The sequence below is a fragment of the Meleagris gallopavo genome, chromosome 3 (genome assembly GCF_000146605.3).
Source record: "Meleagris gallopavo isolate NT-WF06-2002-E0010 breed Aviagen turkey brand Nicholas breeding stock chromosome 3, Turkey_5.1, whole genome shotgun sequence".
NCBI lineage: Eukaryota > Metazoa > Chordata > Aves > Galliformes > Phasianidae > Meleagris > Meleagris gallopavo.
Genome location: NC_015013.2, coordinates 45,323,979 through 45,350,277, shown reverse-complemented (window position 1 = coordinate 45,350,277; position 26,299 = coordinate 45,323,979). Strand labels below are relative to the sequence as shown.

Sequence of the window (26,299 nt, the reverse complement as noted above, 5' to 3'; positions counted from 1 at the left end):
TGAGTTTTGTTTTTTTTTAAATTCTGGAAGTACTTGATGTTTCTTTTGTGCTTATCAGAAAAATCAACTCTGCTGGTTGATCTGTAGCCTTTGAAAGGTGGCTGGCTTTCTCTGGGTTATTGTCAAGTTTGTGATTGTTTCTAACAATCTGAGAGGCTTTTAACCAATACGGCTAAAGTTTCCTTACTCCTCAGTGAAGGTGATATGGGCAGAATTGTTTGGTAGGTTGTTGGTCTCTGTTTCCTTTGAAACCAGAAAGCTAGCTGATGGTACTGCAATTTGTGTGCCTTTCTCTTTACTAACATAGTAGGCCATAGTTAAGAGAATATGTCTGACAGTTGTTGCAGGTAGCCTGGGAGTCTGTTGACTGGTAAAGACAGTAAAAGAATTAACATTCCAAACAGAAAGCTGTTTTCCAGTTTTACTCCTACCTAGTGCCAACAATTGCATATTATTCCTCCCTACTTGTATTTTTTCTCAAGAATGCTTGGATTTGCTAAGTAGTTTAACACTTAATATGGCTGAGATGTGGTTTCTTAATTAAAGAGTTCATACTTCTGTCTGGTGTACCTCTTCACTCTTCTCGAGTGTCTATTACAATGAGATTACTTGGAATCAAAATCATAAAGGTTGGAGAGGAGCGAATGGCTGTTACAAGGAAAGGAGTATTAGGATACTTGTTTCTGACTACCCTGAAGCTAGTGAAGGAGCTGGTTAAACTGTTCTCACTCTCAAAAGCTGCGGTCTCCCAGCTCAACCTAAATCTTGTGTTTAGTGCTTCCATGGGCTGTGTTTCCTCTGTGGCTGCCTAGATGAACGTGGTAGTGAAGCTATACTGATAACTTTCCAGCTGAAACCGTAACAGCATTGCAACAGATCGGAACTCAGTTTGCAGCTCTTCAAACTGCTGCAGCACAACAGATTCAATACTGGGTAGAATGGTCCTATTGCTGGTGCTTTTTCCAGGAGTGATTCAAAACCTTACTTCAAGGGACTGTGTATATAGGAAGGAAGAAGGAAGAACTAGAATCAGCTTTTGGAGTTTCCATGACAACAGCTTTATTATACAAATACAAATATAGACTTATAGCCCTTCTTCCTCAGCTATTCAGATCTGCTCTGTAAATCTTCAAATGAAAAAGAATTAATGTAGCTCTATGAACTTCAGCTTCATGCACTGTATTGGGGTTTGAACCCAAAAAGTTCCATTATCTGAAGTGAGAGCTCACTGTGAGTGAACTTAGTTTTTCTGTTCTATGTTAAGCATCACAGCCTTTAATATCTGCCATTGCCAATTATTTACTCCAGATTTTGATGAAGTTCATTTTGGTTTGGTAGTGAAATAAGTCTTATTAATTATTTTTCTCATTGTAGTCACTCATTTATTGTATCATTACTTTTTTTCTGTAGCTCCAAAGTATATTTGGATCAGAAGAACGTTTAACTAGTAACTGGGAACTCAAAATCCGTCCCAAAGAAGACACTAATATATACTTGATGTTTACACCCACTCGTGTAACTTGCTTCTTTGCAAAGCTGGAAATCAAACAGCTGGGAATTAGATCACAGCCAGGAATTAAGTTTACTGTAAGAGTCCTATTGTAATTTCTGATAATTTTAAGCATAAATTTTTCTTCATTGTTATAAGTCTGTTTCTGTCAAAAAGTTGAAACTTCTCAAGATATCCACTGTGTGTATTTGCATACTACTTAGAAGGTCATATGGGTATTGAATTTTAGTTTAAGTAGCCTTAACTTTGGTGTGTACTTTGTTCCTCTTGTAAAAAAGGAAGAATTTTTTTATGTACCATTTTAAAAGAAGCCTGTTTTTAACTGTAGATATGTTAAAATATATATATATTGTGTAGTTGAATGCGATTTTACAGAAGTTTTAGTGAGAAGGCATTCATTTGAAATACTGTTGTTTTTGTTTGTTTTTGCCAGATACCTTTATCTGGATATGGAGGAACCAGCAGTATAGTTTTAGAGAGCGTTAAAAAACTGTCAGACAGCTACACGTTAACACTCGATGGATTACTGCCTTCAAGATTAAAAAGAGTTTCTTTCCGCATAAGAAATACAGGCTCTCGTGCTGCGTATGTGAAAGCACTGTGCTTTGCCAACCTACAGACAAAAACAGTTGTAGACCCTCAGGTAATGACGATATCTCCAGAGAAGTTCATACTGACAGAAGGAACACATGAAGTAAGTATATTGCCTGATTATGAACAAGTTGTATTGATTAAAATGTGCTTCATGAAAGCATCTCACTAGTTCCTCATTAAAATCTCATCTAACTTTTTAAAATTTCACTTAATTTTCCAAACATTAGTACTAAAACAAAGATATTTTTTTTTTCCCCAAATGTGTTGTCTGTTTATTTTATCAGATGATTACAGTAACGTGGAATCCCGTAGAAAAGGAAAGGAACTTTTTTAAACCAAAGACACTGTTATCAACAATATGTTTCTTTTGTGGTGATGAAATTTCCAGGCAGCGATATCGTAGGTAAGATGTCCTTTGCTGTTGTTATATAGCCATATATTTCACAAAATGTTAAAACTGAAGTGTATGCTGCCATGGTTTTAGCATGCTTCCAGGAATGGCAAGCACAGTACAAGAAACCTAGATGATAAGGACGGATGCGGTAAGTCTGATATTTATTTATTTAAAGGTGGGTGCTTGTGATGGCTTGATTTTTTTTTTTATTTTTTAATTTTAAATGTTTAGTTTACCTACTGTAGCTACAATTCGAGTTGAGGATTTTGTTCTTTTTACATTCTTGAGTATGAAGGTATTGGTTTTTGTGGATTGGATTTTGTGTGTGTGTGTGTGTGTATGTATCAGAAGAGCTGTCTTCGGTTCTTCTGTCTTACTATTTTCTTTTCCCAATGCATGTGTAACTTCAATTCTTTTTTAGTAAAACACTCTTGAAAGGAGTAGTACTAAAATTCAGTAAATTCAGTTTTGATTGAGATAAGCATCTTGATTTGGTAAATTATATGGGGAAAGGCAGCATGCGAGTGAACGTGTATGTGAGAGAAATAACATCCACACAGAGATGATGTGGAACTTTTTGGAGAGGTTCCAGAGGAGGGCCACAAAGATGATCCAGGGACTGGAGCACCTCTCCTATGAAGACAAACTGAAGAAACAGGGCTGTTCAGTCTGGAGAAGAGAAGGCTTTAGGGGACATCATTAATTACAGCCTTCCAATACTTAAAGGGAATGGGAGGGAAATCCAGATTTTTAAATGGGTTGATTGTGATAGGACAAGGGGGAATGATTTTAAAATAAAGGAGGGGAGATTAGAAGTTTATCTCTGTGAGGATGGTGAGGTGCTGGAACTGGCTGCCCAGAGAAGCTGTGGGTGCTTTGTTCCAGGAAGTTTTCAAAGTCAGGCTGGATGTGGCCCTGAGCAGCCTGATCTAATGCTTGATTTATTGGTTGGCAACTCTGCCCATGGGAGAGGGGCTGGAACTTAATGGTCTTTGACATCCCTTCTAATCCAAGCCATCCTGTGAAATCTGTAGAATATATCTAACCAAGCTTAAGTAGAAGCTGTATTTATATTTCAGTTTGTATAATAAGCGCATAAAAATAGAATGGTGTGTGCACCATGTGTGTAGCTGTGCACACATGCTGTCATGATACAAAATGCTGACAATAGACAGAGTACTAATGAGTCAGTAATCACAGAATCACCAAGGTTGGAAAAGACCTGCAAGATCATCCAGCCCAACCATCCACCGATCACCAATAGCTCTCACTAAACCACGTCCCTCAACACAACATCCAAACATTTAGTGAGAACAATTGGTGATAGGTGGATAGTCTTCAAGGAACCTTCTATGATTCTGTTCCTTGAATACCTCCAGGGTCGGTGACTCTACCAGCTCCCTGGGTAGCACCATGCAGTGCAAAGTTTCTTTCTGTGAATGAGGAATCTTTCACTGTTGCCTGAAGCTTTATTGAAGTCGTTGTACCTATTGTTATCCAAATAAAGCATTAAAACTAGTTGAATTTAACCATTGGGCTTGGAATAAAAAGCTCATATTATAGCTGTGTGTGTGATAATCTTGACAACGATTCAGCCTGTCAAATATTTCAGAAATGGTAACAGTTAGTGATGGCAGATAATTATGCTCTCACTAATTTCTTCTGATCCATGTTTTTAATGCTTTGAGTAGTTCAGTGACTGTTTTCTCACCTTTAACAGAGCTATGATGTGTGAACTTGAGGTAGCAAAACCCATAGTCCCGGAAAACAGTTTATTAAGAAACATTGTATTTGATGAAGAGTTTCAAGGGGAGCAGCTTGTGACAGAAGGTATGCCTATTAACTTTTAAAAGATGTAATATTTGTTTTAGGGTGGGGAAAAAAATGCATTTTAGGCTTCAATCCTAGTTCTTTTTCCTTTATTTTTGATAAAAGCTGAATGACAATTCATTCCTTTTACTCAGTACACATATAAACTGTTTACTTCTCTTTTTTCCTATCAAAATGTGACCTAAAGTTATGAATATTATGACATTAAAATTGTTAGGTTTATGGGAAAAGATATTAAAACTTGAGAAAGAGACTCAATGTTTCTCTTCATTGAAAGCTTCAGGTTTTACTGCAGATATGTATTCTGTATTTGAAAATTTAGAAATTAACTTTGCTGATATTAAAAGTTGTATTTCCCTTTCCAAGTTAAATAACATCATAGGCAGTACAGAAAATGTTATCAAGGAACTTACTAAAAAAAAGAGCAGAATGTATTGTAAAGGTATCCTCCAAATAAAAAAATCAAGTCCTTTAACAGAAACCTCCTTATAACAGTAAAACTCTATTTTTTATGCTAGTTTGATTTGTATACGGAAAGAATTCACTGTTATAATGCCACTACACTTGAGTGAAAGTTGTAGCCTGATTTTGTCCCGATAGATTTTTATACTGTCTTTACTTGGAAAAGTGATCGATCATCTTGACAGAGGTAAGGTCCTAGGGAATATAAGAAACTCAAACTCTTGAGTGTGCTCTGAAGTTGTTTACTTGGTATAAGAGAATCGAGATAACTTCTATTAATAAGATGACCAGAGATAGAGTCTTGGTAGTAGTAGTTTAATTTTCTTTTTCTTTCTGTACAAAACAAGGCATCTTGCATCTTAGTGGCTGTCAAATACAGGCTTTTTTTCTTTTCTATTTGAGCACAGTCCTTTTACTTAGCAAGACTTATTTATCCTGCAAGTAGAAGATCCTTAGTATTCTATTCAGTATTTTCTGTACTGAATAAATATATATATCGAGGAGAAGATTGGTATCATTAAAAACAAACAACAAATAACAATGATGGACTTACATAACACTGCTAATAAGTCTTTAAGGGGGAGTTCAGAAAGTTGCTTTTAAGAAGTAAACACTGGTACAGACTTAAAGCCCTTCATTACCTCCTTGTCACTCCAAAATTATACACTGACATTAGTGTTTGAAATGGTGTGTTGTCAGTTTTTCACCAGCCTACTTGCTTGATGCATCAGCGTGCTGCACAATGAAATATGCAATTAGACTTGACAATCAGCATGCATACTTATAAGAGTATGAATTTCACAGCATTCTTAAGTTTCATTATTGTGAGGGCATTCATCTGTCTTAGCCTTAGCTGAAGTGTAGATGCTATGTACAAGCATTAATAATTTACCCTGAAATTTTCTATGCAGCAGAAGCAAGAATGGATCAAATGCATCCTGTGTAAGAAGCATTCACTTTCTCATTCTGTCAATTCTACATGAAGTTGCTTAAAGCACAGAAGTAAACTTAGGCTTAATTATTAAATGTTTTGAGGAAACAATTATTTTTAAGACTAGTCAGAGTAAACAAATTAAACTTGACTTTAATTGGACATAGAATCAAATTAATATGTATAGTTTGCATAAGGGCGGAAAATAACTTATATAATTCAAAAGCTAATTTTGTTAATGTTGATTTATGCCTGATAATAGCTGTTTTTGGAATGATCCATGATTCTTAACTAAAAGGTTAAATAGGAGTATATCCGAAATCTCTGTTGTGCAGTTTCTGAGTATGATTCTTTTGTTCTTACTAGAATTGCTCTATTACTCTTTCAGTATGTGATATCCCACGAGGGACAAATGATATCCGTCTTTTCTATGCAAATATGCGAAAAATTATCCTCACTGTGATTGGATATTTTGTTGTTAATCGGGATGTTTTTCAGCAATCTCCTGGACATCATTTGGAATCAAACCGGTAATGTATAAGAGTAACTGTTGATGAATTAAATTGGAAGTCCTCATGAACAACATTGTGTTTCAGTGTTAAATTTTGAGAGATACTAAAAGTAAGCTATTATCATTACTTTTAAGCTATTTTCATTACTACTTTTGTTTAATGCAATCTTACTTCCAGATCTGAGAATGCTGCAGGACTTATCAATGCAACGTTGGATGTTCTTCCTGTTAAAGGGCCTCAGGGTCCCCCATTACCTGTGAAAACCAATGATGAAGTTCAGAATAGAATAGATGCTCAACAGACTTGGGCTGTTAACCCTGAGCACTTGATTTTGCTACCTCCTTCTATTAGTAAGTATTTTCTTCATTTAATAACTTAATCGATTTAGTATTAAAATAACTACTACTTACGTTCAAAATTCTCTCATGTTTGTAAGTGTGACTTGACCAATAATCTTGCTGCAGCAGTATTGCACCTAAGCAATAAACCTGATTTGAACAGAGTTTTTGTTAAATTGTGAGGGTTAAGGTGCTGTATGTGTTTGTATATGTATAATATGCACTACATAATTATGTATGTTTTAAAGCACTGGGAATTTTAATTAAAAAAAAATAGGGCAAAAAATGCTTTATCTTACTTGGTGCATCTCTGACTCTTGAACCCTTTTGTGAATTTTTGTACTTGTTAGCTTCTTATAGCTTTTTTGTGTTTTAGGTGGAACAGCTGATACTGGACATGTACAAATTGTCAACAATTCTAGTAGGATGCTGACATTTGAGCTTTCATGGCCAGCTCACTGCCTTACTATAACCCCTCAACACGGAGTTATTGAACCAGAGTAAGTTTCTTTACATAGATTCCTTTTTTTACATACAAGTGTGGTGAGATTTTAGAGCAACTTATAGTCTGTTCTAGGGTATGGTCATTTTGTCTACTGGCATGTAAAACTAACCTTATTCATTTGACTTTATAATTCTTTATACAGGGAATGTTTTTCTGTTGTATACAAAATTATCTGCAGAGCAGGAGTTTTCTGTTCTTCGATATGTTGTTACTCTTGTATAATTTTCCAGGTCAACAAAACTGAAATTCTAAAAACATCCTTTCACAGTATTATTTTTTTTTTATTTGAATGACCTATGTATTTAAAACAGGATATTTCTTTGATTTGGTTCTGTGCTGATATTTATCAGCACTTGATTCATTATGTATTGACAGAATTGTTTTTTGTTGCTTAACCTGTGGCTTCTCGGTACTTGTTAGTATGAAATGGCAAGTCAGCCTCAGATCATCTCTACCTATCTAGCAGTATTTTGAAATAGTTTTTGTACCATCATTGCTCGTGTGGACTCTTAACAGATGTCAACAAAAAAACATTTTACCACTTCTCATTTCTGAATTAAAATTAAGGTAAATTCAGAAACACACTTAAAGAATTAAACAACTATCTTATCTCTAGATGTTTCCACAAAGTAGAGGCTTTCTTTTTAGTCCTGCATCACTGTTCAAGGTATGATGGACTTCAACATTTGACACTCAATTAGATGTAAATTCCTGAGTATATTGTTGGGGGACTTTTATCTTTAGTCAAAAAGACAATGATTCTATACAGGGGTTAGAATGTCTGCAAGGAGTGGCCAATGGAAACAGTGGGAGACCAACATACAATCTGCAATAGCTAATAGCAAGGATGTGTTGAGTATCTTGTACCCTAGACTCAGGACTCTTTCAATTCTCACTTGTTAATTGAGCAGATCGGTGACAAGCTTGAAGCAACTTTGTGTTGCATAATTATATTGTGTTCTTTTCATAAGAAAAGAACGAGCTGTGGCCAAACAGGTTGTATCCAAAAAGTAGTCTGGATCAAGAACAGAGGCCTGTAAGCAGGAAACAGACCTGTGGGAACAGCTGACTTAAGCATGGCAGGCTCTGCTTACATGGTTTTCTACTTTCTATGACAATCTCCATACCATGACAAGAGCAGTCAAGGTGTCAGGATAGAAGCCAGGCAGTCTTTTATAATATGCACTGTGATGGCTGGAGCTGCATGGAATTCTTGAGCTGATTTAAGCCGTGAAAGGAGAAACTCCAATTCCTCTGTGATAGTGAAAGTCCTAAAATCAAAGATTGCCTTTGCCACATTGGAGCTTGTTAGGTCATGCAAGCCACCTCCTGTTTCACCTTAACTAAAATCCTTAAATTCCCTGGAATGTGATAGGTGCAACCTCTAACCTGTCTGAATGTGGAATCATCAAATCATAAGTCCCTACTGAATTTGGTAGCTTTCTAAGAGACTTACCATGGAGATGTCTCAGTGTTGGAAGTATTGATAGGTGCTGTCAAAGGAATTGCACTTTTGGATCAGGGACTGTTGGCATCTGGAAAGACTTGCAAGTGCCTTGTTTAGGAAGTGTCTTGGAGGCTTCCCTTCTGAATAAGGTTTGAAAAGGTGGTTAGGCAGGACTTTTCTTCCCTAGACTGCTCCATTCCACAGTGGGAAAGGTACCGAGAGTTGGTATCTGTAGGTTGGATGTCATCCTTTTGAGACATCTGGGTCACGATTCCATGCAGGTTGGATTTGTATGTGAAGTTGGCAGTAAATGTCAGAGACAGGCTGATAGGAGCAAAGGCAGTGAAATAATTTGTGACAGCAGATACTAGCTGAGAACTTTGTGTACTTAGTAAGTCATGTTCTCCTGTACACAGATTGTGTATGTGTGAGAGAGTGGGAGAGCCATAAGAGTAAAGATTCTGAGTACTGAAATTTTAAAATAGTAGTAATAATAATTTCATCCAAAATAATAAGGTTGAAATGGCTTTGTGTACGTTGGCTTTGTGTTTGTGTAGGTTGGCTGTGCCTATGCAGGACTTTCTCCTAGTGGAAACTGAGATTTCAACAATTCTTTAAGGAAATATTAATATCCTGAGTTAGTATGAGGCTATTGATGTCTGTTAGTTGAAGTGTGTATGAGAAGGTTTTATTCTGAGGATAATTATGGAGCTGACTTTCCTATGAGGACTGATTTTTTTTTTTTTTGTTCTTGCATTAAACTTTTCAAATGCACTCTGCTAGTGACACTTAAAGCTAATTCTTCAGGGATAATTTGAGTGCTTTTGCTCATTAACTGTCCTAATGTAAAATCAATGTGATTTTTTTGTACTTGTATTTCTTTTGAATGCTTCATTGCTTACTTTCTGCCCTCTTTTTGTGTTGCAATTTTATGATATTGAATATGGATCATTGTAAATCAAACTTACATTCTCACTGGTCAAATTACTGTCTTATGTTGTAATTGCTTGGAATGAATTTAGTCGACTCTTTGGTGTCCCCTACCTACGTACCTATAGAAACCATTGAAAAGTTTTTCTCCAAAATCAGTGGTTCTGAGTGGGAGGAAGAAAAGCATGTGAATTCTTTAAAGCTAGAATTGATTTAAAAGGTGCAATTTGTGCATACTTTGCTTGAACAGAACAATTTCCTTCTGGAGTATGTTTTTTCTGATTCATGTAGATTTGTTTGCTTTTTATGGTCTGATAGGTTGTTTCTTAATGTATATGTCGTGCTTTTTCCCTCTGTACCCTTAAAGAAACATCAATAACAAGTTTATGCAGTAAGTTATTTTTAAGTTTCTAACAAAACATAATATTATCAGATACTTAATTACTACTGATATTTGTTTCTAGATCATCTTTGCTTAGCTACTGTCTTTAAAAGTGCATTCTTTCTTGAGCTAGGGAGATCTATTATCTTTGTTAGCTTGGATCTATTATCTTTGTTAGCTTGATCCTCATATTGGACAAACGTTTTTTTTCCTTTTAGGAGCCGTGCACTAATTCTGGTGAGTCCTAATCCATCACTTGCCACAAAACCCTCTGTCATTCCTTGGAGTGGGCTAATCTACATCCACTGTGATAATGGACAAAAAGTAAGTGGCTGCTAATGTTGCCAGAATCTTGTATGTGTGGAGCGCAAGTTCTTGTAAACTTAATTCTTGTTTAAAATCTCTCCCTCCTCACCACAGATTTGTAAAGATGGTCTATCCAAAAAAAAGCACCCAAAACAAACAAACAAACAAAACAACAAGGAAATGCACAGCAAACCCAAAGCAACAAAACACGTTTTGAAAATTGAGAATCTTGTTTCATTAATCTCTAAAGAAATACCATGATGTGAACAGTTGGACTGCATTGCCAATCAAAATTTTTTTCAACTCACTACTTATATATCATTTTCTAGAAATGCTGACTTCATATTTCTTACATACATAATTATCTATATATCTCTGCTTTTTTATATATGCATATATATTTGTTTATATAGACTACACATGTAGACAATGTATGCATCTCTGTCTATATAATCTTTTAAGACAAAAGGAGTTAAAGCTGGACAAGACTCTGCAGTTCCCTTTGGACTCCCTTAAGGTGAACTTAACCTTCTGGCAGACAAGTCTGTGATAATGAATGTGTAGAATAAGTTCTTGCTTCTCATGCATTTTAATCCAAGATTTTGCCCTGATTCAATTAAGGCTTATTAGTAAAATTCACGGAGCCAACAATTTTTCTGCTTTTTTCAGTGTGAAAGTATGAGATCTCCTTGGTAATTTCCCCCAAAGAAGTACATATTGTCTTTTTTTTTTTTAACAGCTGTTATGTATTTTGGATTAATTATAATGGTACACGTAGAGAGAAATGAAAGACACTGAAAGGTTAAAACAGTCTATGTACTTACCTTCTAGATGGAGAAAGATGATATGCATAATACAGAATTGCAGACTGCCTTGGCAAGAGACCCTTTATCAGGGATTGCAGAGACAGGACAAAGGGTAGCAGCTTTAAACTGGGAGAAGGTAGATTAAGATTAGATATACTGGCAAAATTCTTCGCTATAAGGGTGGTGGGTCACTGGAACAGGTTTCCCACAGAAGCTGTAGATGTCCTTGGAAATGTTCAGAGCAGGTTAAATGGAGTCCTGTGCAGCCTGATCATAGTGGAAGATGTCCTTGCCCACAACAGGGAGTTGGATCTGGGTAAGCTTAAATGTCTCTTCCAACCTGAGCTGTCCTACGGTGAGGAAAACAAACAAAAAAATGCACCAAAAACACCAAGAAAAAACATGAGAAGCTGATAAAAAGGAGTTTGTAGAGAAGGAAATTGGCATTGTGTACATCTTCTACTGTGTTATGTTAATAAAATATTAAATAATATTGATTTAATTATTAAATAATAAAAAATTAAGGAGAAGAAACCTAGTATGGCAGAAGTAAAGGGTGTATGCAAATCAATCTAACTGTAAGATATCTGGTACGTGGTAATGCTTTTGCCATTTCTTTGCAATCTGTCTGGTAAGGCAGAAAGTACGGTAAGATTTCTTAGTTAATTTTTAGAAGTATTATTTACACAGCCAAAAATGAACATAATCTTCATTCTGTTTCAGACAGTCCTGATCCCTTTCTCTACAAATAGAGAATATTCTAGCAAAAGGCAATTAAATTCAATCGATGTAAATTATTATTTTGTTTCTTTTATTGAGGAGCAATCCACTGCTGATCTATTACTAAAAATATATTCTAAAACATTTCTTACAAAACGTAATTGTAAGAAAATACTGTTTGTAATAACAAATAAATGAGAAATATTTGCAGAAGTTGGCAGCAGGGAGTGGGGTTCAGATTAAACAGAACATCTTGAGTATTGGATTAAAACTTCTAGATAATAAGTGCTCAGTAAGATTTCCTTTGGTCCCAAATTAAATTTATCCTAAAATCTTAAAATATCAGGAACAAAAGCTAGAGATGCCCAACTGACTGAAGACTTTTTTCTCTGTTGGGATGTGAGGCTGAACAATATGCGTTCTTAGAGCTCAAGAGAATAGACCTGAATAGACTTCTTAATGTAAGAACATTCACTATTTTAAGTCTTTCTCTCCAAATTGTGTAAAAGTTTATTAAAGTGCAGATTCGTGAGGCGCAGGATGTGTCTGGAACAAGCTCTCCATCTAGAAGACGTGATTTATTTACTCTACAGTCTGCAAGTCCTACTGTTCACGTGGCAAAACCTCTCTCAGCACATCCTTTCACAAAAATGGAAATAAAGAGCAGATCGATAATTTTTCCTAAAACAAGAGCTGGTGAATGCACAGGTAATAATACTTAGTAAATATAACATCTGAGAGATCTTCAGTGTTTTTGTTTTCTCTATTGAATGTTTGGGAACTTGAGTGCTTTGAATTTGTTGATTCCAGTTACCATGTTTTGATTCATTGAACTGTTAGTCCTGGTGATGGAAATCTTTTTTTTCTCCTTCATAGTAACACATTTTCCTGCAGATGGTTTGTATATGGGCAGATAAGTTGCCAATTTCTTAAATTATTGATGTATGCAACTGAACTGTGCCTCTGTAAAAAGGACACTATTAACTGTGTTTTGTTGAACTTCTTTTGCATCAATATTGTTGTGCAGTACGCCCATTCTCATTCTGTATGTGTTCCAAAGATGCTTAGACAAATCTATCTGCAGATAGAATGGAAATATTTTGCCTTAAGTCTCTAGGAATGTCAGCTCTGAGACTGGCTGTTCCAGTCTCAGAGCTTAATGTACTTAATGATCTAGGAGCGTGTTGTTGAAAATCCTTTGTCTGTACTTTTAATTACAGTAAATACTTCAAATTCTTCAGATTGCTGTATGAAACTGTCATTCTGTTATCTAAATACCAGATTTGTTAGTGTGGTGTTCTCTTTTTCTAGGTATCCAGTATTTTTGTAGTGATTCAGTGACCCTACATTTTCATTTAACTACCTCTAGAACTGCCAACGCTTACTTTATTGATTATATCTGTGTGTTTTTTTTTTTCCTAACAATAGTCAGCGTTCCTCCCTTTTCCTCTTGGAAAGGAGTTGGGTATCCTAAGGGCTTTTTTTTTTTTTTTTTGGAGGGGTTGTGCTGTTTTTGTACACTAGAAAGTGAAGATAGCCTCCAAAAATCTGAAGGCAATAAATTGAAACTGTTGGAGTTGACTTAAATTTCTTTTTGCCAATTCTCATACTCTGAATTTTCAAGGAGCTAAATTCCTCCTACAGACAATACAACCACATAATTGTCTTTGATATGCTTTGGTGCCTTTTGGAGGGTTCTCTTCTGTTCTTTTAGGCATATCGAGTTTGGGTCTCACTTCTTGTAAGCATCTTCAATATGATTCTTCACTGGAAGACTTGACTTCCAAATTTATTTGTAAAAACTTGCAAGGAACTTCTGATAGTGTGCTTTGAGTCTGCTCCTGAAGTTTCAAATCTACTTGGCATCATAAGAACCATTGCCAGTAATCTTCACTGTATCTAGAAATAAAGGGCTTTCTTTCTAAACAAACTGCCTGTTTTAAATTAATTCAACTGAAGGTATTTAAACAAAGGCATTTAATATATTTATATATTTACATGTGATATTTCTCTTGCAGAGAGTTACCTGGAAATGGAGAATAAGGGGGATGAAAATGTCAGGTGGAATTTGTCATCATTTACTCCACCCTATGTTAAAGTGAGTGAATGCTTGCACTGAGTGTTTCATGCAAATTCCCTTTTGTGTTTTTTACTTATTCTCTCTTTCTTCCTCTAGCTCTTGAGAAAGTATGCCTTTCTGAGCCTGAACTCAGAGTTTCTTCACCATCACTCTGACTCTGTCCATATAAAGGAAAATTTTCCCTTTTGTTTTCTCTAGTATACTCTCTGGCTGGGAATCAGTGCTCTGTGAGCCTATTTCTGGTTCACTTACTAGCTTATGGTGCTTGCTTTTGCTCATCCAGTGTTGTCTTCTGGATTGCACTTAAGTAGTCAAACATACATGAAAGATGTGTTTGTTTCTGATCCAGAATGCTAATCTAACTTGCCCTGTTACGGGACACATGCTTCCAGAATTCTCTGCATTATATCTCTGTAGGTAATTTAAAGTTTAGGAAAAGGATATCTAACTACTCTACTGCTGATTTTGCAGTTACTGTAGTAGCTGTAACTTGTATTTGTAAATAGTTTCCTATTTCTTGATAGCTGAATGCTGCGATGGTCATTTGATTCTGTGCTAGAATTAGTATGGTTATGAAACGATGAAAAAAATTTCATATCCCAGAAATTCTGTAAATGTAGCCATGAGTGTGAAGACAGAGTATGTAGTGTTCCAGTTAGTGCACCACATCTAAACTGGAAGTCAGTAGTTGTGATGACTGCATAAGTACCGTAGTAGCTTCAAAAAGCAAAGTTGTTTGCTTTTAGGGATTGAATGTAATTTGCTTATGTGAAAATAGCTTTATTGGGTGCATTTTTTTTCAGACTTATGTAAGCGTGGTGGGGGCAGGGGGAAGGGAGGGCAGCATGTGTTCTAATCCCTTCTGAATCTGGTGCCTAACTTCATTTGCAGGCCATGGATGGAACTGGTTCTGTTTATAGAGCTACTTACTCTGCTTTCAGATGTTACCGTGTTTCTGGTACACTTGAAGCTTATGGAAAAGAGAAGGTAAAGTGATGTTTCGAGCATACTAATTTATCTTAATTGTAAAATAGTACCCTCCATGATAAATTTTCTGAAATAACAGTTGAATTATTGAAGCTGGCTTTCATTATATCTATTTGTATTAAGTGGTCCGTATCTACTTACCACACGTGTTACAACGTCAGCTGAATTGATTTTAAGATTTCATGCAATCTATAGTTTTACTTTGTTTTGTTTTAGAAGATACTCTATTCTAGAACAGAAAAAAATGCTTTATAAAATCCACAAGATTATTAGAAATTGTACTGTGTTTTTGCAAAACTGGGGTGAGAGCTAGCTCCTGTTTATGTCATAATTCTTCAGGAACAATTGTTTGGTCCTGAAGTTGATTTCATTTGACTTACAATTTTACCTTCTGGCCAGTAGAGGGTTTCATAACCACAATTATAAAACACATCCAAGGATTTACTGAATGGGTTTCTGTGGGGCTTTTTTCCCCTCACCTTCCTTCTCTAATACTACCTTATTCTTACCTGTTATCTGCACAAATATCTGTATTTTAATCATTATAGGTTGTGATATTGATGATACAATTTACAATCTATTTACAAAAAAAAAAAACTTTTTTGCTAATGTTGGAAAGCATCTTTAAACCAATATATTTGCCTTAGCAATCCTAGGTCAGATGCAACATTTTAACTGTTGGTAGATGAGGCTGTTGGCTGGAACTGATAACATATAGGTTGCTATCATGTTTGGTTTGCTTTTTTTTTCAGTGAATCTGATAATATTTAGTTAAAAAATATAGTTGTAGTGATCTATTCTAACCTGCTGCTCCCTTTTTCTTGTTCTCAAACCCCAATTATGGAAACAATGTAAGATTACAGTTGAAGTAACCTGGTACAACACCATATAGAGAGGAGCCTTTGTTACGTGGCTGACCTTTAAGGATAATCAAACGTGTGACCAGTAACTTAGTTTAAATTTCAGTCCTTCTAGTAATTGTAGAACAGACAGCTTTTATAGATCTGAGGTGGAAGAGTACAGTTATTCACAGCTTAGTTGACACAGTCCCCTCCTGGTCCTCTTCTCCCCTCATTTTCCTAATAAAAATAATTGTACAAATGCTTGCTCACTTCTTGTAAGACAAGATAGCTGAACTCAAATTTTGTGCACTGGTTGCACAACCCTTTTTACCAAACCTTTTCATTTGCAGGCAAAGGAGGATGAATGATAATGTTTTCTGCAAGATTGTGTGTGTGTGTGTGCGTGCGTGTGTGTGTGTGTGTGGAATGCATGCATCAATTTCTGTAGTGTATAAATAATTATGCTGGCTTTACTGAAAGCTTGTACAAGTAAAGTTATGGAGTTTTTTGTAAATTATTTTGAACTTTGGCAAACTTTTCTTCTTGTTTTTGTAGGTTTCTCTAATATTTTTACCTAGAGAAAGTGGGGATTACTCTCAGTTCTGGGACCTTGAGTGTCACCCTGTTGAGAAACCTAGTTGGAAACACAAATTAAGGTTTCAGCTTTCTGGAACAGTGAGTATATAAATGCTATAAACTCTATCCTGTTATTTGATAACATCTTAATGTCACTATACTGTATTATTGCTGATATGCCCCAGTGATACTATGAAAAAAGATACAGCCTGAACTGTTTCTCTTATATTACAAAAATGTGTTTTTAGTCTTGCTTATGTGATAATGCATTATCTTTTGTCATTTAACATGTAGAATTTTGCTTTCTACTCAGAGACAGTAGAGAAACTCCTGTGGGAATCATTTCTGTAGGGGCAGATTTGTTTATATCACACGCTAAATACATCGGGTTTATTTCTGTAAATAAGTAGTAAAGTAATTGACCTTTGATCCAATATGTAGCTCAGTTTTTAGTTTATTACCACCTGCTTTGGAGATATGGGTATGTTTCTAATGAAATCAATTTGAGCATTTTATCAGAGTTCAGCATAGATGTGGGTAATTATTTAGATTTATACATGAGAACAATTAAATCGGAGCTCTTCTTTGCTCTTCTCATACTCCTGAGCTCTAATTTTATGATGAGGCCTAGAGAAATGGGTTTGGGAGTTGAGAGAGCACAGAAAATCGGTTCTTAGCTCACTTCTAGTCACTGCCTCACCATCCATCTATCTAAAGTGAGTCTGCATAGGACACAGAATCTATTTTTAAATATTTAAGATAAGTAAATTCTAATGCTTAGTTAGATGAGCTGAATGTGAAGAACTTTGATATTGTGTGATTGCTACATATGCTTTCATGTCCTCTCTGGAAAATTGGACTTTATTTTTCTGAGAAGCCTGGATAAGAATTTGAGTTCTTCCTTCAGAGTACCAAGCCTGCCTCGGTTGTAGGAACCTTACTTTACCCTTCTTGGAAGATACCTTATACTTTGTAGGATCTTTTTTCTTCCCAGAAGTTAATTGTGTTGAAAATGGGGCTTGTTAAATGACTTCTAATTTTGTACGGAAGAATGAGACTTGTACAGTGTTTGTTTTGAGATTTTTTTTAAGCTTTCATCAAATACTTTGAACATAATTTCCCATAAAATGAGGAAAACATCTGTCAGTTGACTGTTTAAAGCTTGAGAAAAGATGAATTCTTTATTAGAAGTCTAGAGCTCTGAATAATTCTCTTCTGAGAACATGAGTAGTTGTCAGAATTGTGTAAATCTTTGAGCAGCATGACTTGATATCAATGTTTTTGAACTAGCATGTCAGATTTGTTTCTCTTTCCTCTTGATTCTACTTAAAGCTGTTAACTATTAAATCTTTCCAGCATTTTCTTATACTTCTAGGAAAAAAGCATTACAGAAAGTACTTGAAATATCTTGAGATCATTTTTGATAAAGAGTAGAAAATCTTTATCAACTAGATAAGGAAACTAGATATCATTTTGCAAGAGGAGTCAACACAGATCATTTACTTAGACTCTTGCAGCTTTTTAATACAGTCCGCTTTTAGAGGAGAAGACAAGTCAGTTATTGCCTATTATGTCCTAGGAACCAAGAGTGTATACTACATTACTACAGCTTTGGAAAGGACTTATATCCTGCTAGGCTTGCCCTCGGTGGGGTACTGCTGTGATTTTTGATAAAATGAAATAGGAAGACTGACTGTCATTCACAATGACAGAGTGGTATATATTTATAGCACCGCTTCAATAGGGTTGGAAAGAGATGTGAACGACATCAGGAAAGAACTAGAACAAGGTGAAGTTAGGAAAATCAATGACATTTACCATTTTCTATTTTTTTTTTCCTAGAAAGTCAATTAGCTGTGACTTTGCTCTGTTTGCATTTGCAGTTCCCACCATTAGAAAGCGTAGACTCCAACTTGGAAGAACTGGTTTCCACATCTGATCCTAGGGACAAAGAGAGGAAGGACTGTGAATGCCCTTTGCAGTCTCTTCCTGTTAATGCTGACAATGCAAACTTAGTTTTTCCTCTTCCTGATGAACACTTGCTATGAGGAACTGGCCAAAGATCAATGGGCAAAAAATGAATGCCACCATTGTGCACAAATACTTTGGATTAGCATTTAGGTTTAGGTATTGATCTCTTTTTTGTTGAAGCAGTCAATCAGCAAGAACCTGTCAGAAGGCTGAGGCAGGACCTAGGTTATGATGGCTTCTTCATTGTGTAGGAAGTTGAGGACTGCATGAAGAATTCCAGTGTTGTTTGAAAATACTACAAATGATAGACATTTTTTTTAATGTGATCTGTGTACTTTAGCTGTTGTGTTAAGTAACTTTTTAGTGTGCTATTTTGCAAGAGGCAAAGTGAACAAATCGAGCTCAATTTTTGAATGCTTAATACAGAATATTTTACTAAAAGTTCTGATTTGATTTTTATTGTTATTAACACCGTGGAACCTTCATCTTATTTGGGTACTCCAGGAGTAACGGGGAAAAAAAAACTTTTTTAAGCTCAGTGAGCAAAATTAATTCCAATTTCACACTAAATGTATTCATATACTTTTGAAGTTACTTTGGGATCAAGAGAACCATATGGTGAACGTTTAACATATGACTTTCATTTGAGGAGAAATTACTAAGGTGTCTAATAAAGCAATACTTGAAGATACTTTTATAAAAATTGGGGAAGATAGAACTTCTAGTTATTTTCCATTATGGGTATTATTCTTCTGCAGTGAACTTGCCCTGTTGATCCAGTAGAATTTGAATGATTACACTGAAGCATGACACCCATCATTTTTTCCTACATGGAAAACGAAAAGCTCTTGAAACAAGACTTATATGCAGGCTTTTTTTATCTTTAGGTATTGGGTTCTACTGTAGTTCATGGGTTACTTGCAACTGAAGAATATTCTTAAAATTAAGGTTTTTTGTTGGCTGCTGCTATTTCAGGCAGACTGACTCGCAGCTCTTTCAAGGAGAGAAATGTCTGAAAGACAAATTTGTCATAGCAGCTCTATTGAAGAGAACTTTTTTTTTTAATCTTCCCTGCGTAAGGAAATCAACTGCTTGTCTAAAACATCAGTGCTATTTGGGGAAAAAAAGATTGTTGTGTGACCATACGTGTGGGAGGTTCTTTAGTTCTTTGTCTTTTTGTCAAGATGTTGTAACCCAAGGGGCACCAGACAGTAGCTGGCTAGATTCATCAGACAGCGGAGAATTTTGGAGTAGCTGTTTGGCAAAATATTCCCTTTGGGTGATCTGGTTTTCTTGTGTTAGAGAGTACATTGAATAGAGGTTGTGATAGTGGTAAATATTTTGTCCTCATTTCTAAGTGTGACAGTTACTATTTAGTGCATTATCAGATTCTTTTTCTCTGGAGTGATGTCCCTTTGGGAATGATGTATCCTTCATAATGCAGAAGTATTACGAGGCTTTGTGCTTTGGTGGGAATTTAAACTACAATGATAACTGATGTCTTCCTCTCTGAGCAGTTGTTTTGCTTACTTTGCTGTTCTTGAGGCACAGGGGCCTCAAGAATGTCTGCAGAGAAATTTCCTGCAGCCTTCATGAGATTCCACCTGTACTGCACTACTAGTGTTCTGTGAACTGCCTTTTAACAAGTAAAGACAAAACATGGTACATAAAACGCAAAAGCTTGGTTCTCCCAAGCTGCTGCACTGTCTCAATGATCTGTTACTGTTCTGAAATACTATACTTAAAAAAAAAAAAAAGTCTTACTCCCTTCCCTTGGCTAAGGAAAATGATTTAAGTACTTGGGACCTTTTGAATACAGAATGTAAAGGCTTCCTTATCTTTGTCAATAGGGTACTAAAGCAGAAAATACAGCTGCAGTTGGAAGGGCTTCCGCGGATACCCTCATAGAAGCTGGAAGCCCAGTTATACCTAAAAGGAAGGTTTGCTCCGAAGCTTGTAAAACTAAAGCAGGGTATGTATGGGCAAGAACTGAAATGAGATGCTGCTAATGGTTGGAAGTTTCAGAAACACAACCAAACATTTTTGCTGTTACAATAGCTGTGTGGTAGAACAGGCTGCCCAGAGAGGCTCTGCTGTCTGCCCTTGGAGATTTCTGGGACCTACCAGGATAAAGCCCTGTGAAATACCTTTTCTGAGCCCATAACTGATACTCTTGGTGCAAGGGAGTGTTGAACTTGACACCTCCTGAGCCTCTTCCAATCTTAGTTATCCTATATGAGCAAATAGCTACAAAAACATACTTGACCAAACCTTGTGTCGTATTGCGTTGTTCAGTTTCACATTCTTTTCATTTAAGTTCCTAAGTTGCCTAATCATAATTTGTTGTTGTGAAAACTAGTATCAGCAACAGAATTGTTTACTGACCCATTTTGGTGGTTTTACAAAATGTTCAAGTTCATTGTAAGAATGTGGTGTACTGCATGTCTTAACATTGCTATTTTTCTCTAAAATTGATCTACAATTCTTATACTATGGGATGATGTGAGTATGCAGGAGAGTAAAATGTTTTGGTTAAGTGTGGAATCCCTGTAAAGAGACTAGCTGTCTAGTAAAGCATATGGAGGGAAAATTCAGATTGTAAAAGCATGTGTAAGCAAGCTCATATTTATGTTGCAGTGATGCTTTCATTAGACTTTCGGTGGCTAAAATGTATAACCTATGAAACATAAGTGAGAGAATCGATGCCTTCAAGATCTTTCAATTTTTCCTTTATTCTTTTAAGAAAATATAAATGTCTTGAAGTAATCAATATATCCAGACCATATAAGTAAAATCTTATTATCTTAACTCCCTTTTCCATATCAGACTAAATGAGATAACTCGTGGGGTGTATGCACCGGAAGACCTGTACACTTTTCTTCCAACTAGAGTTGGGGAATCACGCACGTTAAAAGTCAACTTGCGGAATAATTCATTTAGAACACATTTGGTAAGTCTGATGGGGTTTCTTCTAAGTACATGCTTTCGTAAATCCTTCTGGCAGGTCAACTGTTCTATGTAGGTTTATTTTTATTCTTTATTTTTTTTTTACTCTGGGCATAAGATGGCAATAGTGCAAGTCTTGTGTTGTTAGTTTCAAAAGACAGTATTATACTTGAACAAATTTGCTCTCCTCTGTAATTTTTCTCTTTTCTTGACTGAGTCAGTGAGGGTATTTGTAAACTATGATCTTTTAAAAAGATCATAGATTTCTTGTTATTCTTTTTTTTTTTAAACTTTGTTAAAATATCCTGAGATTTCAGTTTTTCTCAAGTGCACAAATCTGGGCATGTTTCATTTTTAAATACTGGATCTATCTAATGCTGTATTTGTAAACTACCTTGTTTGTCTTAACCGTGTTATAAAGTGAATATAATAGGCTTAGATACAGTGGGTCTTTAAGCGTTTTGTATTAAATTGCAGCTGAAATTTTTGAGTCCCAATGAGCCTTTCTACATCAAGCACTCAAAATACTCTCTAAGGTAAGTAACTCTTGTGCTAACATTATTACCTAACAACAATGAAAAAAATTAATTCAGTAAGATAAGTATCTTCTCAATGTACAGTGCTAAAATGTAGGAATAAAGACCTAGCTGTCTAGTTAAATATGTGAGGTTTTTTCGCTAATACTGCGCTCTGTAATCTTGGTTAGAAACAGAATGATCCCACGCAGTTACTTCTGCATCTGCCAATTTCTTCACTGAAAACAGTGCTGCTGCTTTTCGTGCTAAACCTAATGCTTCATTTAGCCATTTGGCCTGCTGTGCACAATCAAGTCATTTCTTCCATTTATACTTTGTACACAACAGACCAAATTGCCTTCATCATGCTTCTAATTTGACAAACCTGCAGAGCTGCATGAAAGATGCAAATGTAGGTTTGAGCAGCCAGTGGAATTGCTCGGTCATACCAAGTAGTTCAGCATATTACTTGCATAAAGTTTCAAGTTGGTGATAACAGCCCTTCAAAATAAATCTAGCCATCTTGAGAGTTGATTACTGCAGGTATCTGACAGTCCTGTTAGTCATCTCATAAAGAGATACAGCATCAAACATGCTCCTCTATAACAGTGGGAGTGTCAGGAAGATAAAAATGCAACCATTTCATTAGAAGTCATACAGCATACATTTTCAGCACTTAGATATTTCTCCATTTTAAAGATGAGGGAACTAAGTATATGCAGAATAGAAGTTGTGTGTAAGGTTGGAAATAGACCTGGGTATTCTGTTTCTTCTCTTCCAGTGATACTTCACAGCCCCATCTTTGTAATAGATGTTATGTTACTAACCGCAGTATTTGAGGTATTTTGAAGCCAGTTTCCAGTAAGAAGTGTTGTAACTCCACTGAGACACTTTTTAGTCAGTCCTCTACTTCACTTGCGTTTTTTTAATTAAAGTTGCCATTAAAGTGTTTATTACCAAAGTAGTGAACAAGATAAAAATCTACCCAAATATAAAAACAACTTGCTAGATCTATCTGAGGCTGTACAGCCTTAGGCAAAGGACAGTCATGTATTGAACAGTCCATGAAAAAAGGTGAGTAACTTAATTGGAAGATATATGTTTCAAAAATACTCTTTAGGATTGCAGTCAAATCTACTTGGTATATTTTCTATGGGAGTTGATAAAATCCTAGTGCTTTTATCCAAAGTAGAGTTAACAAGTCAAATATTCAATATCATTTCAAAAGGTTTTCAACTGGATGTACTCTACTTCTAATCACATTCCAGAAACATTTTTCTGGTAGCTTTGGCTATTTTTCTTCAGTTATAAATGTTGACCTTTTCTGGCTTTTAAACATTAATTTATCTGAAATCAGCAGAACTCTGAAAAAGTCCTCCCATTTAAGAGCATAAAGCACAGAAGAATTACTTAATTTGGACAAGTGCTTTAAAACAAAACAAAACAAAAACCTATCAAAACCAAACCACCATTAAAAGAAGTTCTGTAAATGGCTTTTATTTCAGATCAGCATGAAAGAGGATCTCAAGAAAGCCATCTAACCCAGACTGACTGGGCATTTGATGAAGTAATATTCAAAAGCAATTAGACAAGAGAACTGTTTAGGAACTTGGAGTTAACTTGTAGTCTGTTAATAAGAGTGTAAAAATAGAAAGTATCATCTATGTTTTGAATCAAAAATGTTGGGCAATAAAGATGGTTTGTTGCATGCCTTTCATTTTGAGGGCCAAATTTGAAAGTAATTCTGCATCATCAAGTGTTACATCTGAGTAATGGAATCGCAGGGTCTTGTTTTGATTTTAAAATAAAGAATCTCACCTTCTGAAGCGTTAAAGTGGCATGCCAGTTCTTGTTCAATTGGTTATGTGCTCACAAGTGCCAACAGTTAGTGTCCTTTACCACAGTTTGCTGAATTGAAAATAACAATGGGCTTTTTCCAAATAGAGCATCTTGCAACCAAATCTGCAGCAAAACCAGTAAGCAACTGTAATAATCTTCACCAAGTATCTTAAGGCATCTATCTATCCATCTTATTTGTTTTTTAACCATGAAGATGTTGGTTAGCTAATTTACGTCCAGAATGAATTTCTTCCCGCCCATTCTTTGCAGGAATTGATATTAAAAAGATGAGTCCTGTTGGCTGACAAATAGATTTTTATTATTTTTACTGCAAAGGGTTATCTTGTCAAAGTTGTTGAAGCTTTTGAAGTGCCTAAAACATGTTAACTTTAAGTTCTACAAACATAATTGAAACTTTTAAAGCACTTGATTTTGTAAGAACCTTTGACTAAGTTCGGTTTCTGGAAGGACTACCAGATCATGCCTATCTAAAAAAGTTTGAAAACTAAGATGTTTCTATTGCCTTCAAAAGCCATCTGAAACAACCTGATTACAGGCTAGCAGAAGTTTCAGATACTCTTAAAGGTAAAATTGTTCTTTGCTTGACTAATTATTTTTGGTTCCGTAGCCTCTATTCTAGAGATCCATCTTTCATCACTGATAGGTCTGACTGGTTACAGTGATTTAGCTACAACTTACCAGTGCTGTTTCTATCAAAATATTGTTTTTATAAGGCCACAGTATTAGTTTGTATTTGACTATGAAGTAGGCATCAGACATGCCAGGCTTCAGAAATACCACTTGAAACTGATACAGTAACTTCACAAGGCTGTGAAGCCATCATAGACTAATTGAGATTACTTATGCTGTGGGGTAGCCTGAAGAACTATTGTACTCGGAGACTGAACTTCCCAGTTTACTTAGTTGAAGAAAATGAAAATAGGATCTTTCCCTTTGGATTGGAAAGTATGAGAATTCAAGTGTTGAACCTTATCCTAGTCATCAGAAATACATTGACTGCTGCAAAGCAAACTGAGCAGTGCCTGATTAATTCTGCTTTTTTAAAAGACAATGTATAGCACCAACTAAATGGACACTTGAATTCTGTGGTCAGATTAAACTAAATATAGTTGCCATATGCCATTACTGCGGTCATATAATAACTGTTTTGGAAATCAGTTTTTGAGAGTGGGACGTGGACTTCTCTTGAAGAGTGATACATGGCTTACTGTTGCTTTGATAGTGTAAGCTTGAGTTTGGTTGTATTCTTTTTGACTATATGATAGGTTATGTAAGGAAGCATACATATATTGCTCTGAAGATACAGACTTGAGCACACCTTCTGGCTTTCTCTTATATTTATTCTTACTTTTGTAAAGTCTTCAGCAGACTGAGTCTTGAGCTTCAGTTTCAATTTTTACTACCTTTTTTGTTTTCTAATACAATGCATCTGTTACAAATGAAATGGTCATACTGATGTTCTTCTATATCTAGTATCTAATATATAGTAGCAACAAAATAATAAAAAGTAGAGGAAGTGAACACATTCTAAAAGATGCTGGATAGCACTAATACTGCCAAAAGCAGAGAACTAGAGTTATGATAAAGTTTAAGAAACAAACAAATCCTTTTTTCTTAGCGAGTTTTGCTATTTGTTTTTCCTTATTCTAATGTATGCCTGTTACTTCTACTTCTTTGTTAGTACTGAATATTTCCATCGGATGCATGGCTAATAGGCTTCTGCTCAGCATTTCCAGCTTTTTTGCTCATATGGCTTATATTTTTTTTTTTACTTTAACTTGTTCGCTCTAGGCTTTTGACAGTTAAGACAGCCACCCTTTATAACCTACCTACAGCTGAATTTTACTATTTGGCATGTTTCTATGCAATCTGAATAGAAGTAACCAACCAAAAAAGATGTGATGCAACAGCTTGAAAATACTGGTTGAGGATTGATGTATTGGCTTGTGGTGATTCAGTGAAATATTTATTCACGTAGAGGCAGTTAAAAATAATTGAAAATATTTTACCAGCTTTAAATTGATTGAGAATTGTACATTTCATGCTCATCAACAGACTTGTGAAGACATGTAGTAACTTTGCTGTAAATGTAATAGATGCGCTGTCAGTATTATTGTGAAGAGGCAGAACAAACCTATCCAGATAAATCAGCAGCAATAAAATATTTCAACGCTTTGTGTAGCCTGTAGAAAAGAATCACCTTTTGAAATCTTCCTTCAGAAGAGTAATAATCGAAACTGTAAAAATAAACTTGATGGTCTAGTACGCATCAAATGTCTAGTTTTGGTGAAAATAAGGACTAGAACTTCAGTATCTGGTGCAGTTTGCTTGGTTGTTGATGATGAATATGCACAACTGTCTCCTTGCAGATCTCATCATTACATCAATGTGCCAGTCCAGTTCAAGCCACAGGCAGAAGGCATATTTGAAGGTCTCTTGGCAGTGCACACGACCAAATATGGCTGTATTAACATTCGACTATGTGGTAAAGCTATTGCAGAAGAATAGTCTGAATAGCTTACAATTGTTTAGGACGGTTTAAGCCATTTAAAATATTCAATGATTTGCTACTACATTTCCATACTAACCTTTTATTTGTTTTGCCCTGTGATGCTGCTCTGATGGAAAGTCATCTTTAAGATGAATTATGGTGCTTGTTTTTCAAGTGCTTTTTCATAGTAAAAACACTGAGAAATAATATTCTATGTTTTAAAGTTACCATGTTCTAACTTATGTTTCTGCACTTTTGTTGAAAAGGAAGGTTTCTATTTTTGCATTTATTAGGAAGAGCCAGATATAATGTATTTTATTTTCAACATTGTAAATACAGAAATAAAGTATGTGTTAACCGTTGG

At 35.5% G+C, this 26,299-nt stretch overlaps 1 protein-coding gene across 2 annotated transcripts; it reads left to right on the top strand.

The window, feature by feature from the left end:
* The first annotated feature begins 1,391 nt into the window (after positions 1–1,391).
* LOC104909330 (centrosomal protein of 192 kDa-like) lies at positions 1,392–26,299 on the top strand. Of its 2 annotated transcripts, XM_019613950.2 has the most exons (16): positions 1,392–1,587; positions 1,944–2,204; positions 2,389–2,507; positions 4,219–4,328; positions 6,110–6,251; positions 6,411–6,583; positions 6,948–7,071; positions 10,054–10,159; positions 12,177–12,375; positions 13,686–13,765; positions 14,639–14,734; positions 16,132–16,251; positions 19,974–20,095; positions 20,950–21,073; positions 21,547–21,605; positions 25,814–26,299. In XM_019613950.2, exons 1-16 carry the CDS (start codon positions 1,498–1,500, stop codon positions 25,950–25,952), a joined length of 2,064 nt encoding a protein of 687 aa, XP_019469495.1. In that variant the 5' UTR covers positions 1,392–1,497; the 3' UTR covers positions 25,953–26,299. The 2 variants fall into 2 exon arrangements, with proteins under 2 accessions (XP_019469495.1, XP_019469496.1); XM_019613951.2 differs by lacking the exons at positions 1,392–1,587; positions 1,944–2,204 and adding an exon at positions 2,589–2,646 and having other exon boundaries at positions 2,410–2,507; positions 25,814–26,298.